The following is a 15,572-nucleotide window of genomic DNA, read 5'->3' as shown; positions in this document are numbered from 1 at the left end:
ACAACGCGGAGAGCAGACAGTTTTGCCCCATCGTTTCAGTAGCACTTTAACGATAGCATTAAAAAAAATATATATGATTTATTTTTCCACTTTGGTTCTCAACTTCCTTTTGTTCACTCAAAGCTCTCCCTGAGGGTTGATAAAATTTTGCAGCCTCTTCCACGCTCAAAAGTGGCAGGGAAGGAGCTATCAATTACTTTCAGTCAATTGATTGATTCCTGGAATAAGCAGCACACACTTTCAGTTTACAGACAGGCGATGGTTGCATGGCATTGCTACCGTTCCTTGTTCCTGAATTCCGGAAACTGAAAGTGTGTGCTGCTTTCCGGAAATTTTACAAATTCTGCTGCCTGGCTCGGCGGGGGCATTCCTTGCAGCTGCTTCATCGATTAGCAGCTTTCTCCTCTCCTGCTCGCCCCGCCCAGTAAATCAAAAACTACGAGAAATGCACCGTTAGCGCCAATCTGCAAAGAGATAAAGTGCCCCCATTTGTCTCAGGTGCATCTTTGAGAAAGCTCACTCCGTTTTCCTATTAAATACCAAACAAAGGCGTTAAAAAACAAGAGAGAGGGTGTTTTGAAGGGGTAGAAAGCCCAGCCTCTTCATTATTTTAATTAGATTCAGAGTCACCCTTACACAGAAGCCCCAGCTCTGGTTTTGGTTTGTGTCCTGAGTAAGCAGAATAGCCCAGCGTCTGCAAACAGTCCAAGGCATGGCAGCTGGATTGGAGGTCTTCTGAATTTCAGGGTGCCAACATCACCCACACCAAGATGGCGCTGATCCCTTGCTCCATTAGGGAATCCAGGGATCGGTGCTCTCCAAACGAAGGAAAGTTTCCGGCCACTGAACCAAAGATCCTGTGCCTGGCCTTAAGCCAGCAAAATCTGAGTTCCGTGCCCATAAAAAGGTGAGAAATGGGCACCATCCCACCAGCGCGTGCTTCCTCAAGGCAGGAATCGTGCACGGACCAGCTGCTGCATTGACGCGCACCTGCGGGAGACCACTCTGCCATGCATGCGCACAAATACACTCCCGTCCGCCCCGGGCCGACTGCTTGGCCAAGCAGTTGCCCCGCCTTTAAACCCAACCGCCTCTTTTGCAGCAGAGCCAGGCCGACCCAGGCCCTCAACCCACAATGATACTGAATCCACAATGGAACCGGTGTTTCCAGTGGTTGAGAAAGGCACCCAAAGCTAAGGTCACGGGCAAGGGAAGTATTTTCTTCTCCAGAACTGCCCCCACACACCAATTGCTGTCCAGGAACCCTGAAAAAAGAATAAGTAGTTGAAATGGTATCACTGCCTCTCCCAAAACTATAGCCCACCTCCCACGTTGTAATAGTATGTGGGAATGACCTTGGGACACCAGGGGAAGAGGCGCTGCCAAGAGAACAGTCAATAAGGGAGGGCAGAGCCCACAGCTGCAGAATGGGTGGAGAAAGAGGCTCAGAAGAGACCCTCCCTGGTTTCTCGGGCTGTAAAGGGGACAGTGGGAGAATTGTGCTTTCAGACTTGCAAACTTGATGTCAGCCTTACCAGGCAGACCAGACAGGAAACACAACCAGATGAGCTAATTCTTCTTTATTGCAAAGCTACATTGACAGAATCTTGCAAGTCTGAAAGTACAATTTTCCCATCGTCACCTTGACAGCCCAATAATTTAGAGAGGGTCCCTTCTGAGCCTTTCTCCGCCCATTACGCAGCTGTGGGCTAAGCTCCCTCTTATCTGACCGTTCCCTTGGCAGCTTCTCTTTGCCCCGTCTCCCAGGGTCATTCCCACATCCCATTACATATGTTCTCTGCAAGCAGCCCAGACCAATCGACTTCCCTTTCCAGCCCTCTGGCCTTGTTCTCTTTGCCTTCTTTGGAGGGCCTTCATGTTTCAAGGCTGGCTCTGCTCAGATGGTGTGTTTGTACGGTCCATACGTGTGTCTGATGCAGATCGGGAAGGTCGACAAGATGTGGGGATGGCTCTCTTTCAAGGCATGGGATTTCTATCTCCCCTGGACCATTCCTGGCTCGTGAATTGCCACAATGACTCCTCAGGAATATGTAGCTCTCTTTGGAAAAAAAATATTGCCTCCCCTCACACTAAGGAGATAACTGAAGATACCCTCATTCCCCAGAGGATGAAGAAAGGATTGACGGGAAGCAGGACCTGCTGATGCTTTGATTTCACTCACCCCTGAAAATCATATTGGCTTCGGGCAGGGTGAGCTGATACCCAAAAGCAAAGCTTGTGTCCTGAAGCCGGGTGTTGGCCTCAAATTCCACTCCAACCTGAATCTGCAAAGGGGAGGAAAAAGGGAAGTCAAACTGAACAGGCCGTTGGGCCCAAGGAAAAGGGGAGGGGGAGGAGAAGGGGAAGGGGAAGAAAGAGAAGATGAAGAAGAAGGAGAAGAAGAGATGAAGATGGAGAAGATGGAGGAGGAGAAAGAGAAGATGAAGGTGGAGAAGGAGAAGGAGAAGAAGAAAGAGATGAAGGAGGAAGAGGAAGAGGAGGAGGAGGAGGAGGAAAAGATGGAGGAGGAGGAGGAAGAGGAAGAGAAGGAGAAGAAAGAGAAGATGAAGAAGATGGAGGAGAAGGAGAAGAAGAAAGAGGTGAAGGAGGAGGAGGGATGAAAATCCAACTCACCTGGTCATTAGCCCGGTGATAGTAACTGGCATGAGCCCCACCATACCCCAAATTAAGGGTGGCTATCCATTTCAGAGCTACAAGAAGGAAGAAATATGATTAAAGTTATTTCTAACTCACCCAAGAGCTGGCATTCCCTGGTCAGACTGCAAATAATCAAAACAATAGAAACACTAAGCAAGAATAAAAACGAGAAACCCTTGTCTTAGCCAATCCGGGCTGCAAAATTTCCCTGGACTCCATCCTGATCAAGCAGACCAAAGTCCATTAAATCAGCAGTTTGTCTGAACAAGCAAAACCCTCCGGTCCTGCGAGCGCTGCCAACTGTTGCCGCTCTAACGTCCCTCCCTTTTGAGGAGGTTATTATTTTTATTATCTTATTACTGGGATGTGATCTGTTGTTTTAATCCTGCTTACATGCAGTAGGATTGCGAAACACTTCAGCTACTGGCATATAAGCCAAATAAAATAAAGGAAAAACCAACCAATCAAGGTTTTCCCGCCAGTGATGCCTTTTACGTCAATTACGTATTTGCCCCAATGTTGGAAACTGACGCAGATGGGCCGCCATGTCAGATATTCAGATTTAACAGACAGCCCCATCCAGATTAAACGGACACCATCTCAGACCCACGTAAACACTGAAGCACAGAAGCAAAATAAGAAAAGAATTATCCCAACGTTTGGACCACTGGCGTGACGCGTTTTTAGCTACCGAGAGGGCTCGGCTGGAACAGAAAGGCAGGATGCAACACAAAGAAAATAAAACAAGGAACAAAGAAAAACGTGTTCTGACGTAGCAGGAGAGGCTTTTCCTTTCTCAGCAGCACTTCCACAAGAGGATTTCCATCCAATGGCCCTGACTCTTTTTTTTTTTTTTTTAACACGTGCGATTTTTATTAAAGAAATTTTTAGAGGCGTAAAAACAATTCCGATTTTGAAACGGGAAAATAAGTAAAAAAAAAACACCGTAGTAAGTGAAGGAAAAGAGTGCAAAGAAAGAAATAGGAAAGGGAAAGGGAAAAGAACAGGAAAGAAAAGAAAAAGTTATAAAGAAGAGGCTTCCGGTCTTCTTAACAGCAATTAAGTACATTTATATTTTACCCTCTCTCTCTAAGGTTACAACATAATTTCCTTCTTTCCACAGTCTACCCGTTCTAATCATCAAGCTCCTAAATAATGAGCTCATTTTTTTTTCTTTTTTCAGCAAAAAGCCCATCAAGAGTTTCCAGGCCCTTCCAGTCACCTTCGCCAGCCATTCTTCTGTTCCAAACACCCCTGATTCTCGATCTACAAATTATGGGGCCATTGAGCCTTCCAAAGTTCAGCTCAGCTCTTCAGCTGAACGTAAAATATTTGATTTTGGATTAGGCTGCCACTTCGGAGTGGGCGAGGGCAGAAATCACTGCGTTCTCTCCCTCTTGCTGTTTTTCCTGACTTCCCCATTCATCCTGCCCCTAAAAAGTCACGCAACGTTTTAAAACTGTCTTTGGAAAGGCGTGCAAGAAAACTGAAATGTGCACTGCAGTTTAGGCTTGTGGGTTTTTTTTCCCTTATTACCTGTTTTTGAGAGTGGAGCACATTTTAAAGCACATAAAAATGGAAGCCATTTTTAGAGCACATAAGGCTTCCCATACCGGATATCCTTGGCTGTATCAGCTGGAAAATCCTGTTCTCAGGTGGCATCTGGGCACCACTGGATCGGGGACAATCTGGCTCTCCCTGCAAAGCACTATTAAAGGAACTCACCGGTGTACTTCCCAGCCAGGGTGACAATTGCGCCTTCTTCGCCCGGACGTCGGTGATACACCAGTTCACCCCCTAGAACCAACCGTGAAGTCATGCTCTGGAGGAAGTGCGCAACGACAATGACTGCACGGAAGAAAACGGGGTCAAGGATCCGTTAATGATGGTAGAGACGGCCCCTTTGCCCAGCCTCTTAAAAAGGGACACCTACAGAAGCCGTCCCCGGGTTGCAAATGGATGAACGTCCGTTCAGTTGCATAGTTTAGCACAGTGTTTCTCAAACTCAGCAACTTTAAGCGGTGTGGGCTTCGACTCCCAGAATTCCCCGGCCAGCGTGCTTTAAGCGATGTGGGCTTCGGCTCCCAGAATTCCCCAGCCAGCGTGCTTTAAGTGGTGTGGGCTTCGACTCCCAGAATTCCCCAGCCAGTGTGCTGGCTGGGGAATCCTGGGAGTCGAAGTCCACACCGCTTAAAGTCACCGAGTTTGAGAAACACTGGTTTAGCAGCACAGATCAGCAGCATCAAGCAAGGCTGGGGCACCTTTGTTCAAGCTTCTCTCTGTCCCATTTGATACTAAGCAAAATCAAGGGGGGCTTATTCTGATTTTCCTTCTCACCCGCCCTTCAAACTCTGGGCTGAGTTATCTCTTCTCCACCTCTTTTTCTTTCTTTCATGGCTCTTTCACACCTTCCTCAAGGTCAAATCTAAAGTCTTTTTATTTCAGGACAACTCACACTTCCACAAGAAGGCTATAGCAACCAGCCCGGCAGAAGAAAGCAAGCAATTCAGCAAACTAACTGGGGGACAGATGCCAATACCTGCCAAAGGTTGTCCGCACAGCACCTTCACTCACCCGATTCACTGATCAGATCGGGGTTGCCCAAAGTCAGGGTGGCTGTGTAGTCATCCCCCCGATATTCGGTATCGAACTGCCAAGTCGTGAATTTGGCCTGTTGAGTCTGGAACAGGTTGAAGCAGTCAGGAAATGCCTTTTTCAAAAGAGATGCCTAGCCCACTTCTTAGAGCTCAGCCTGGGCTGTTCAGAATACAAGGGGGAGAGAGGGGGAAAAAATGGACTGCAATAGGATAGCTCCTTCTTGTAAAAAAAGAAAAAAAAAGGAAGAGGGAAGAAAAAAAGTCACCCATGCAGAAATCTAGCATGTCAGGGGAGAGACACCCTAGCTTTCTACATGCAGGGAAATTCCTTCTTTAAAGAATTTGATAGGAGCTGCAATCTGCAAAAACATTAGGTAGTCCTCACTTAACCATTTGTTTAGTGACGGTTCAGACTTACGATGGTGCTAAAGTGACTTACGGCTGGTCCTCGCACTTACAACTGCCACACTATCCCACGGTCACATGACTGCCATTTAGACCATCCCGTCGGCTTCTGGCAAGCAAAATCAATGGGCAATCACGTGATTTGCTTAACGACTGCATGGTTCGCTTATCACCATGTGACTCGCTTAACAACCACCAAAAAAAGGTCGTAAAATCAGGTCAGATTCACTTAACCGCTTCACTTAGCAACCAAAATTCTGGTCCCAAGTGCGGTTGTTAAGTGAGGACCACCTGGTATGTTTTTATTCCATAATCATCAATTCCATTATATTTACTCCCAATCTGTGTCTCTATTTGCTTTAGAATGTCTTTTTGTAAAAAAAAAACCTGCTGTTTTTCCAGCCTCCAAGCTGCAGCTTTGGGCTTAAAATGCTCTGTCATCTTACGGCCCTGCAAGGTAGGCCAACGCTGCTACGGGGGCGGGGGCAGCCCACCATTTATGGCCAATTTGAGAACGTCAAGATCCTGTCTTGAATTCAGACACGTGCCGGGAGAGACGCCGCACCTGGAAAACAGCTTTGGTTCGTATCCGCTCTGCTAGAAGATGGAAAGCTTGGGCACTCAGGCTCCCAACGTTGCTAATATCGCCAATAAGTGTGGGGAAGGCCTGGAGGGAACCAGAAAAGAGGACTGGATGAATAAAACAAATACCTCTGCAAGAACTTGCTTAGGGCACTGCAAATTTGGCCAAAATTTCACCGCTGTTCCAAGAAAATTTCAATTCTAGGCACTAGGACTCCCAGAATCCCCCAGCCGGCATGCTTTAAGCTGGGTGGACTCCAACTCCCAGAATCCCCCAGCCGGCATGCTTTAAGCTGGGTGGACTCCAAGTCCCAGAATCCCCCAGCCGGCATGCTTTAAGCTGGGTGGACTCCAAGTCCCAGAATCCCCCAGCCGGCATGCTTTAAGCTGGGTGGACTCCAACTCCCAGAATCCCCCAGCCGGCATGCTTTAAGCTGGGTGGACTCCAACTCCCAAAATTCTGGGAGTTGAAGTCCACACGTCTAAAAGTCGCCAAGGTTGAGCAACCCTGATAAATTTGTAATTTGCAGCATCCTTAAGAATACATTTCCTTATTGCTGCTCTTGCCAGGTTTCAATGGGTGTGAAAATGAAGTCCTCACCTAAGTACTAGGATCTCACCGTTTCTAAAACCAGCTGATTCTTCTGATCGCCGTGGTTATGATGTTGCGCGGATCAATCCTTCCGGATCAAAAGGCAGAGCGACCTGCTTAACCAACCGGATTCCACAGGCTGTACTTCGAGGGACCCCAGAACCCACCCACTTCTCACTTGGGAATTAGGGCCACGGGCAAATTAAGTGCCATCTTTTCCACGCCGGGCACATGCCAGTCTGCTTCCGCTCACCTCTGTAGGACTCAGCTGCTGATCTCCCACATACGTTGCGTTGAGATGGTAACTTGAGTGCCCAATCGTACTCAGGTGAACAGTGTGGGTGACCTGGATGGGAACCACCAACGGCTGCTTTAAAGCGGGAGATCGCAAAGATCGGACATGGCGCAGCCCCTCGCGATGCCAAGAGGCCGATACCAAGCCCTTGCTTTTCTCATTATTCTTTTTTTATTGATATTTAATTTTACTGAAGATTTTTAAACAAAATATCAGAACTAACTCAGGCTAATGAAACGTCAGAAAAAGAAAAGAAAGAAAAAGAAATCCAGGAGAAGGGCAAGAAAAGCGGGGGGGGGGGGGGGTAAAGAAAAAAATAGAAAAGGAAGAAAAGGAAGAAAAAAGAGGCAGAGAGGCAGCTTCTAATTTCCTTTACAGCAGTCATTAACTACAATTTTAAGTTTGCCTCTTACTCTGTGGCAGTGTTGCTCAACCTTGGCTGCCTTCAGAGGGGTGGTCTTCGGCTCCCAGAATCCCCAGCCAGCATTGCTCAGGCCCTTCTGAGCCTCTTTCTCTGCCCATTATGCAGCTGCGGGCTATGCCCTCTCTTATCTGACTGTTCCCTTGGGATAGCTGGCTGGGGAATCCTGGGAGTTGAAGTCCACCCCTCTTAAAGCATGCTGGCTGGGGAATCCTGGGAGTTGAAGTCCACCCCTCTTAAAGCATGCTGGCTGGGGAATCCTGGGAGTTGAAGTCCACCCCTCTTAAAGCATGCTGGCTGGGGAATCCTGGGAGTTGAAGTCCACCCCTCTGAAAGCTGCCAAGGTTGAGAAACTCTGCCGTATGGTTACAATATACTTCTCTTTTTTCTATAACCTATTCTGATTAATCCTCAAAAACATAAATCATACGGTTTTTTTCCTGTTTCATGCAAAAAACCCATAAGGGGTTTCCAGTCAGCCATCAACGTAGATTTTCTGTTTTTCTCCGATCAAAGAAGTCAATCTAGCCATCTCAGCAAGTTCCATCATTCCTCCCATCGGGGATAAGGCCAAATCTTTCCACCTTTGCGCCTGCAATAAACTCGCTGCGGTTGTCACATATAAAAACAAGCTTCCCTGACTTTTTTCTCCAGCTGTTTATCCATCAGTCCAAAAAAGAAAAACCTCCGGTTTCAACTGTATGCCAGTCTCATTACTTATTTATTTTTATTTATTTATTCAATTTTTATCCCACCTTTATTATTTTTAGAAATCACTCAAGGCAGCGAACAGACCTAATCCTCCTTCCTCCTCCTATTTTCCCCACAACAACAACCCTGTGAGGTGGGTTGGGCTGAGAGAGAGTGACTAGCCCAAGATCACCCAGCTGGCTTTCATGCCTAAGGCAGAAGTAGAACTCACAGCCTCCTGGTTTCTAGCCCAGCATCCTAACCACTAGACCAACCTGGCTCATTATTCATTTGGTTTTGATCCTTAGGGGTATAGCATTGACAGAGTTGAAAGGGGTGGGTGTTCAATCACTGGGACAGGGTCTCCCCTCAAAATTACTATTTTGTCCCCCACTTTTATTGCTGATTTTGGATTTTGGGGCCATGGAAGAGTCCTGACTGTTGATTTGAGTACTGTAAAGCCAGCAAAGTTGTTGCTAATTAGCAGGACATAAAAGCAATTAAGAACATTTTGGGACCTTCCAACCAACAACCGGTGACCGACTTCTGGAATGGCTACTCCAAAATGCTGGACAACTTTGAGAAATTATTTTCATAGACAGCAGTGGATAAGCATCCAACTCCCAAATTCACTCTCCTCCCTTAATTCCCCCCTTCCATTCATTCAGAGGGAAAGGGTCATTTTCCCATTGATGCAACATGACCTTGCAATTCTATTTCTCTAACAAGCCAAACCATGGTTAATTTAACACGGTTTTACCAAATTAACCCAGGAAAGCGGCATCAAACACATTGAACTCTAAACCAAATATGTGCGAGGCATCTTAGTTTAATGTTGGCTGGCTTGCTAAATTTCTCCCCCATCTTTCCTTCAGAAGCCCAGGATGAGGGACGTAGCACTCCCCCCTTTCACAGAACCACCACCCTGTGAGGTAGGCTGACATATTATGTAAACCCAGCCAGTTTGATTCCTAGAAGGAAGATTACGCACCTGAAAATGGCTACTAAGGGATTTATTAATTATCAGCTTGACTCCTTCCATTTGTGGGGGGAAAACTTCTGAAATGGAAAAAGGGCAAGGAAGAGAATTTGGAGCAGCATTTAAGTGGGAAGAGAAGCAACACGTAAACAGCCAGGAACGGAAAAATGAAGCCCACTTTGTAATGCTCAAAATAACTGCCAGCAAGCCGTTAAAATAATACTATTGGCAAAAATAACGTTCAGCAAATCCAACAAGGATGTTTCCGCAAATGCAAAGTTTCCCTCCCAGCCTCCGTATCGCACAGAAATTCTCCCCATTGGGCTAGGAGACAACTATGCATCGCAACAAGTCACAGGGTGCCTAATCATGGTTAGTCATATCACACACAAGAGCCGAGGCACACACCCAACCCCACCCCATTAGGGCTCAGACACCACGCAATGCGCGGATGCAGGGGGTTTGCAACTGGCGGCCCTCATGCCGAATCCGGCTCTCAAATCAAGATGTAAGCAAAAAAAGGCGGTTACCTTTGCATTTTCGGTGGAGTTCATCAAAGCTACCCGGATTGGAAAGTCCTGCCCCTCGGCGGGCCCCTTTTCGTAGGCCGGGCAAGGGGGTTAATATATTCCCCATGGCCCTTTCAAGCGGCAGTACATAGCAAGAGCTTGGCCCACCAGCTTTAGTTTTATCGGCCTTTCGTCTCTCTCCCCCCCACTTGCCTCGCTTCAAGGAAGTGATCAAGCGGCTGGGTTGTTTCACACCAGGAACGGCGCCTTATTGGCTCACCGGCGGGGGGAAAAATCCTTTTTCAGACATGATGCAAAAATATATATAAAACTCCAGACTTTGCAGAAACGGGGACGCTTTCGCTCGCCCGGGCATCTGCTTTGAGAAGGTGGGCGCGGGGGAGATGAAATGCAAGGACGAGGATCCGGAATCAATACGGTAATGATTGGGGAGGGATGGGGGGGCAAGCGGACACCCCCCTTTCAGAAGGAGAAGGCCAGATCGTGGGGAAAGGCCGGGGAGGGGGAAGGAGGGGCGTCAGCCCTTCCCAGCCCCCTCCTCCTCCGTGATCTTAATGGGGGCAGCCATCTTGCCCGCTTTGCCCGCCCCACTTCTCCGCCCGCCCTCTTTCAGGAAGCGATTTGCGGCTGGGGCGCCCTCGGGGGCCCTATTCGCAAAGGGCAAGCCCGCCCCGCCCTGCAGGCGAGGAAGCGGCGCTGGGCTGTGATTGGGCGACAATGTAGCGACCCGCTTCCGTTCTCCGCCGAGCGCTTTGATCTCCGCCCGCCTTTCCCTTTCACGCTGCTCCGTGATTGGCCGCCGATGTTGCCCGAACGTTCTGTTTCCTTTTTCGACGTTCCAAAGCCGCGGCGCGCGTTCCAGGCGGCTTGGGCGGGGGGCGCTGCGCGCAGCAGGTGCCCCCCGCCCCAGCCTGTAAACGTCTGAAAAGGAATCCGGATTAAGTGCGAGGCTGCCATTCGTGTTTGGTTAGGAATAAGCACCCGGCATGATGTGCCTTAATTATATCTTGAAAAATTAATAATAAATGAAAAAAAAAAAGGAATAAGCAAGGGGCTAAGTTAGCAGCGTTAATAAGAGAAAATGCTGTTTCTGGATTTATCTCTGCTTGGCCCCCCCTTTCAGATTGCTTGCTGGTGTTGGAAAAACATGAAGTTTTGATCTTGGGTTTCAGGGATTAAGTGGTTCGTTTTGATGGAAATAATGTCACTATGGTTTAAGTAATGGTAAGAGATTATATTTGTAAACTTATCTAGCTGTGTTGGAGAAAGTCAGAAGTCACTTTCTGTTTTCTGTCTTCACACTTTTATCGTTTTTTCTTTTTTTCTTTAGTTCTATTTCCTGGCCCTTCTATATTTTCTATTTTGTATTTTAGCTAGTGAAAACTAATGAAGTTTGAAAACTGATAAAGTTCTCATAAAGTTTGAAAACTAAGGAAGTTCGCATTCAAAAAAAGAGGAATAAGCACCCTGGGACTCTCCCGGGATTCCTTCTGAATAAACCAGCATAACTTTGGAATCTTGGGGAGCGATTGTGTTATTATACTTACTAGCTGTTTATTGCAGTTTGCATCACACCTTTCAGTCCAGGTTCAAGCTGGCCTTCGTAGCGCTCCCTCCTCCAATTCCCCCCCCCAGCAACAACCCAGTGAGGTAGGCTGGGCTGAAAGACAGTGCCTGGTCCCAAGTCACTCTTAGAACATCTATGGTTGAAGGTAGATTAGAACCAACACCTTTCCTTCAACACGACACCATCCTGGCTCTGTTCATTAGCCAGGTTTGCAGAACACCTTAACTAGGTTGGATCAGCACCTGCGTGGACACAGTAGCGTTATTCATTGACGGTTCAGACTTACGACTGGTCCTCACACTTACGACCGTCACAGCATCCCTGCAGTCATGATTCGGGCATTTGGCAACCAGTTCACATTTATGACCATCATGGCGTCCTGTGGTCACGTGATGTCCTAACAGCCAGGAACCATGCTGAGACAAGGAGCAGGTCTCTAGTGTTTATTACTGCTACATAAGACAGAATCCTAACAAACTGAAGAAGCGTGGGAAAACCCAGACAGATAAACCCCAAAAGTCAAGGCGGGTCTGATCTGTGTCTCTTTGAATGGCTGCTTAATTCCTCAGTACTACGCCTGCATTTTCCCCCCTGGATAGAGGCCCCCTCCTGCTCGCCATCAGTACTCATGACACGTGATCACCATTGTCGACCTTCCTGGATGGCTTCTGGCAAGCAAAATCAGTGGGGAACCACATGGTTCACTTAACACCCATGGTGATTCGCTTAACGACCGCTGCAAGAGAGGTCATAAAATTGGGTTGGATTTGTTTAATGACCGCTTTGCTTAGCAACCAAAATTCTGGTCCCAATTTTGGTCATTAAGTGAGGACTACCTGTGATTTTCTCATCCTAAACAGGAACACCACCCCTTTGATTTTATTCACACATCCTAACCTAGCTTCTTGAATAGCTGCTGAACGGCTGGGTTTACACCCCATGCTAAGCCAAATCAAAACCCTGTATAATTAAGTTGTCCTTTTAAACTTAGTTTGGGCCTTCAGTTCTATCTCTGACATTGCCAATGGCTGATTAATGATTATTTCCCTGCTCTTTCATCACAGAGATCTTGAAATTCGGCGAATAATTGCAAAATCTGGTTGAATGTCCATTGTTTTATCTCCCATAAGCCACAAGCCAACCACCCCGTGATGCTCAGTTTTCCAGAACTTTGGAATCTGAGGACAAACATTGGGACTCAGCCCCTCCCTTCCTGTGTTCCCCCTCCTGTCCTAGGCCAGCCCTTCCATGAAGTGTGTTACCCTGTAGTTTGTGATGATAAGAGCGTTGGGCATTCGGGGATCTATGAGGACGCGGATGGTCTTTTTGGTTTATGGAAGAAGGGATGCTGGCTTGTTTACGATAGCTGGGTCAATCAATCACCTGTTTTTTAACTCATGAGTTAATTAGTCACTTGCCTTAAGCCAAAGTGCTACGGGTTTTTGAGAGGTTTAAAAAAGGCAAGGAAGTATAGGATTAAGCCCAATCTTTGACTCATCCTGCATTTGGGGGTCCTTCTGATGGGGGCCCAGAGCTGGGACCCTGGGGCCGTTTTGCTGGCACCAACATCCCAAAATGAGCCATCTTTGATTATGGGCATTCTACCTAATCTCTATTGGTTGGTTTCTCCTAATTCTTGAAGTTTTTAATACTCCAAAAGCTAGTTCAGATTTGTAAGTCAGATGGCTGGTTTGCAATACCCTATGTTCTGCTTTCTGAAAAACCCATTTGCTGCCAGAATCTTTGATTTGTGGGCTAGACGTTGTCAGAGGGAAGCTGTGTTGGCCTACGGTAGCAAAAAAATCAGCCCCTTTCCCCACTCACAATTTTATTACAGATAGTCCTCGCTTAACAACCACAATTGGGACCAGAATTTTTGTTGCTAAGTGAAGTGGTCATTAAGCAAATCCGACCCGATTTTACAACCTTTTTTGCGGTGGTTATTAAGTGAATCACTGCAGGTGTTAAGCAAACCACATGGTTGTTAAGCAAATCACATGGTTCCCCATTGATTTTGCTTGCCAGAAGCCAGCCGGGAAGGTCAAAAATGGCCATCATGTGACCATGGGATGCTGTGATGGTCATAAATCCGAACCGGTTGACAAGCGCCCAAATTGTGATCACATGACAGCAGGGATGCTGCAACAGTTGTAAGTGTGAGGACCGGTCATAAGTTGGTTCTTTCAGCACCGTTGTAAGCCCGAACCATCACTAAATGAATGGTTGTTAAGCGAGGACTACTTGCAAAAGGCAGGAGCTTTTGCGAGCAGCTGCAGTCCTGTGCATCTGATGAAGTGAAGTCAGCTCACAAAAGCCTTTTAATCAAATCTGCAAGTCGGAAAAGGAACTATTGGGGTCTCTGATTTGGGGGCTTGCTGGATGAGAAGGTGCCTTTCCGATGTTTCTCTTCCCATCATGGATTTTTTTAAAAAAAATTCCTCTGCTGGTTTCAGTTTAATTTCTGCCTCTGCTATGTTAGTCAACCTGACGTGTTGGAGGTTAATGTCCAGCGGATAAGAGAAAACTCAGACATTGTCCTTCTACTGCCAATAAATTGTGTGAGCTGGCAAAAACAGAGCTGTTTCAGTGTTTTTCCCCACTCCTGTGCCAGCTCAAACTCCAAGGGAGAGAAAAGAAAAGGAGATTTTTTTTTTTTGGCCACCAATTAAAATGTCCCATTTGTCTGTTAATTTGGGGCGCACAAGAGCAGGGTGAAACCCTTTTTCTCTGATCAGTTGGCAACCAATTCAAGAATTAGAGCAGTGTTTCTCAGCCTCGGCAACTTTAAGACCTGTGGACTTCAATGCGTTGAAGTTGACAGGTCTTAAAGTTGCCGAGGCTGAGAAACACTGAACTAGAGGAAGTCGGGATCAAAGGAGTAAGAAACAATCAATTTGCAAAATTCCAGAATGGGAACCTAAACAGAGACACCTGGATTTACTCCACCGGGTGATATATCTGCTTTTCTCCAGGCTTGTGGGACGCCAGCGACTATTGCTTGCAAACTACGTTTCTTTTTTTGCTAACGTGATTTATGAATTGGCACTCAAACACCTTATGTCTTTGAACCCAATATTTCGTTAATAGATTAATATCGCTGCCCATCTCTCAAGCTTGACTCTAGGCAGCCGAGAGTTAAAACGGAATAAAAACAGAGTGAAAAACGATGCAAATTCGATGCCCTATAAATAACATCCCACAATATAGCTGAAAACAGGAAGCACTGAAAAGAAGAATTCTGCTCAAGGCTTTGTTTGCAGTACCAAAGAACCTTCAAAGCTGTCTTTACCCAGCTGGGTGCTCTCCAGATGCATTGGCCTATAGGTAGTCCTCACTTAACAACCATCCGTTTAGTAATGGTTCAGACTTACAATGATGCTGGAAAAACCGACTTGCAGCCGGTCCTCACACTTACGACCGTTGCAGCATCCTCACAATTACGTGATCACGGTTTGGGTGCTTGGCAACTGGTTCGCATTTATGACTGGTGCGGCATCCTGTTGTCACACGATCGCCATTTTCAACCTTCCCACCCGGATTCTGGCAAGCAAAATCAGTGGGGAACCACGAGATTCACTTAACGACCATGCGGTTTGCTTAACACCCATGGTGACTTGCTTAACAACCACCAAAAATGTTGTAAAATTGGGTCAGATTCACTTAATGTCCGCTTTGCTGAGCAACCAAAATGCTGTTCCCAATTGTGGTCATTAAGCGAGGACTACCTGCACACACACTTCTTCCTGAATTCTCCCATTGTTCCTTGATTGTCTGTCTGGTTTTCTGAATAGGACAGTCTATATGTCACTCAGGGGACACATCAGCAAAGGTTCAGACCGGCGGCTTAGGACTGCAACATGAGCTTTGCCCCCTGGCAAAGCTTCATTTTCTAGTTTGAGCTGAATGTTATCACTAAAGTGTGTGCACACAGGGAAGGAAGATTACCCCTTACACACAGACACACAGACACACAGACACACACACACACCCCTGTTGACACAAGAATGGCAAATCTGTTTTGTCCACCTGCAAAGAGAATTGAGGGGGGTGTCAGGTTTAAAGAGGGAGGGGAAGGGGACCTATGCACCAATCACCTTTAGAACAGATTAGCAAAATAGGCTGTACTTTTAGCGGGGTATATAAAATCCCTAGCATCCCACCTAAGACACATCTCTCCTCCAGACATCTCTTTTAAATTCCTTCCACAGGTAAGAAAGTCATTTTTTTTTAAATGAAAAGACGCAAGTTATGGGGCC

The 15,572-nt window shown here is 46.8% G+C and overlaps 2 protein-coding genes across 2 annotated transcripts in view; both read right to left on the bottom strand.

Moving 5' to 3' along the window:
- Window positions 1-15,572, bottom strand: part of TTC9C (tetratricopeptide repeat domain 9C) — a 395,268-nt gene that overhangs the window by 208,530 nt on the left and 171,166 nt on the right. The window lies entirely within an intron of this gene.
- On the bottom strand, window positions 568-10,344 carry TOMM40L (translocase of outer mitochondrial membrane 40 like). Its single transcript, XM_063316799.1, has 9 exons — window positions 9,750-10,344; window positions 9,232-9,299; window positions 7,088-7,180; window positions 6,226-6,327; window positions 5,233-5,338; window positions 4,384-4,506; window positions 2,635-2,711; window positions 2,183-2,285; window positions 568-1,265 (listed from the first exon to the last, which is right to left on the bottom strand). Exons 1-9 carry the CDS (start codon window positions 9,853-9,855, stop codon window positions 1,126-1,128), a joined length of 918 nt encoding a protein of 305 aa, XP_063172869.1. The 5' UTR covers window positions 9,856-10,344; the 3' UTR covers window positions 568-1,125.

Source organism: Candoia aspera, chromosome 17 (assembly GCF_035149785.1).
Source record: "Candoia aspera isolate rCanAsp1 chromosome 17, rCanAsp1.hap2, whole genome shotgun sequence".
Classification (NCBI taxonomy): domain Eukaryota; kingdom Metazoa; phylum Chordata; class Lepidosauria; order Squamata; family Boidae; genus Candoia; species Candoia aspera.
Note: the sequence above shows the minus strand (reverse complement) of the source record. Positions and strands in the feature narration are given on the sequence as shown.

Excerpts from the sequence above, each read along its gene's own strand:
- TOMM40L (XM_063316799.1), bottom strand. The coding sequence starts at position 9,855 with ATGGGGAATATATTAACCCCCTTGCCCGGCCTACGAAAAGGGGCCCGC. Across the intron at positions 9,300-9,749 it reads ACTCCACCGAAAATGCAAAG|AAGTTTTCCCCCCACAAATG; the intron begins GTAACCGCCTTT and ends TTTCCATTTCAG. Across the intron at positions 2,712-4,383 it reads CCTGGCTGGGAAGTACACCG|CTCTGAAATGGATAGCCACC; the intron begins GTGAGTTCCTTT and ends TCCTTCTTGTAG.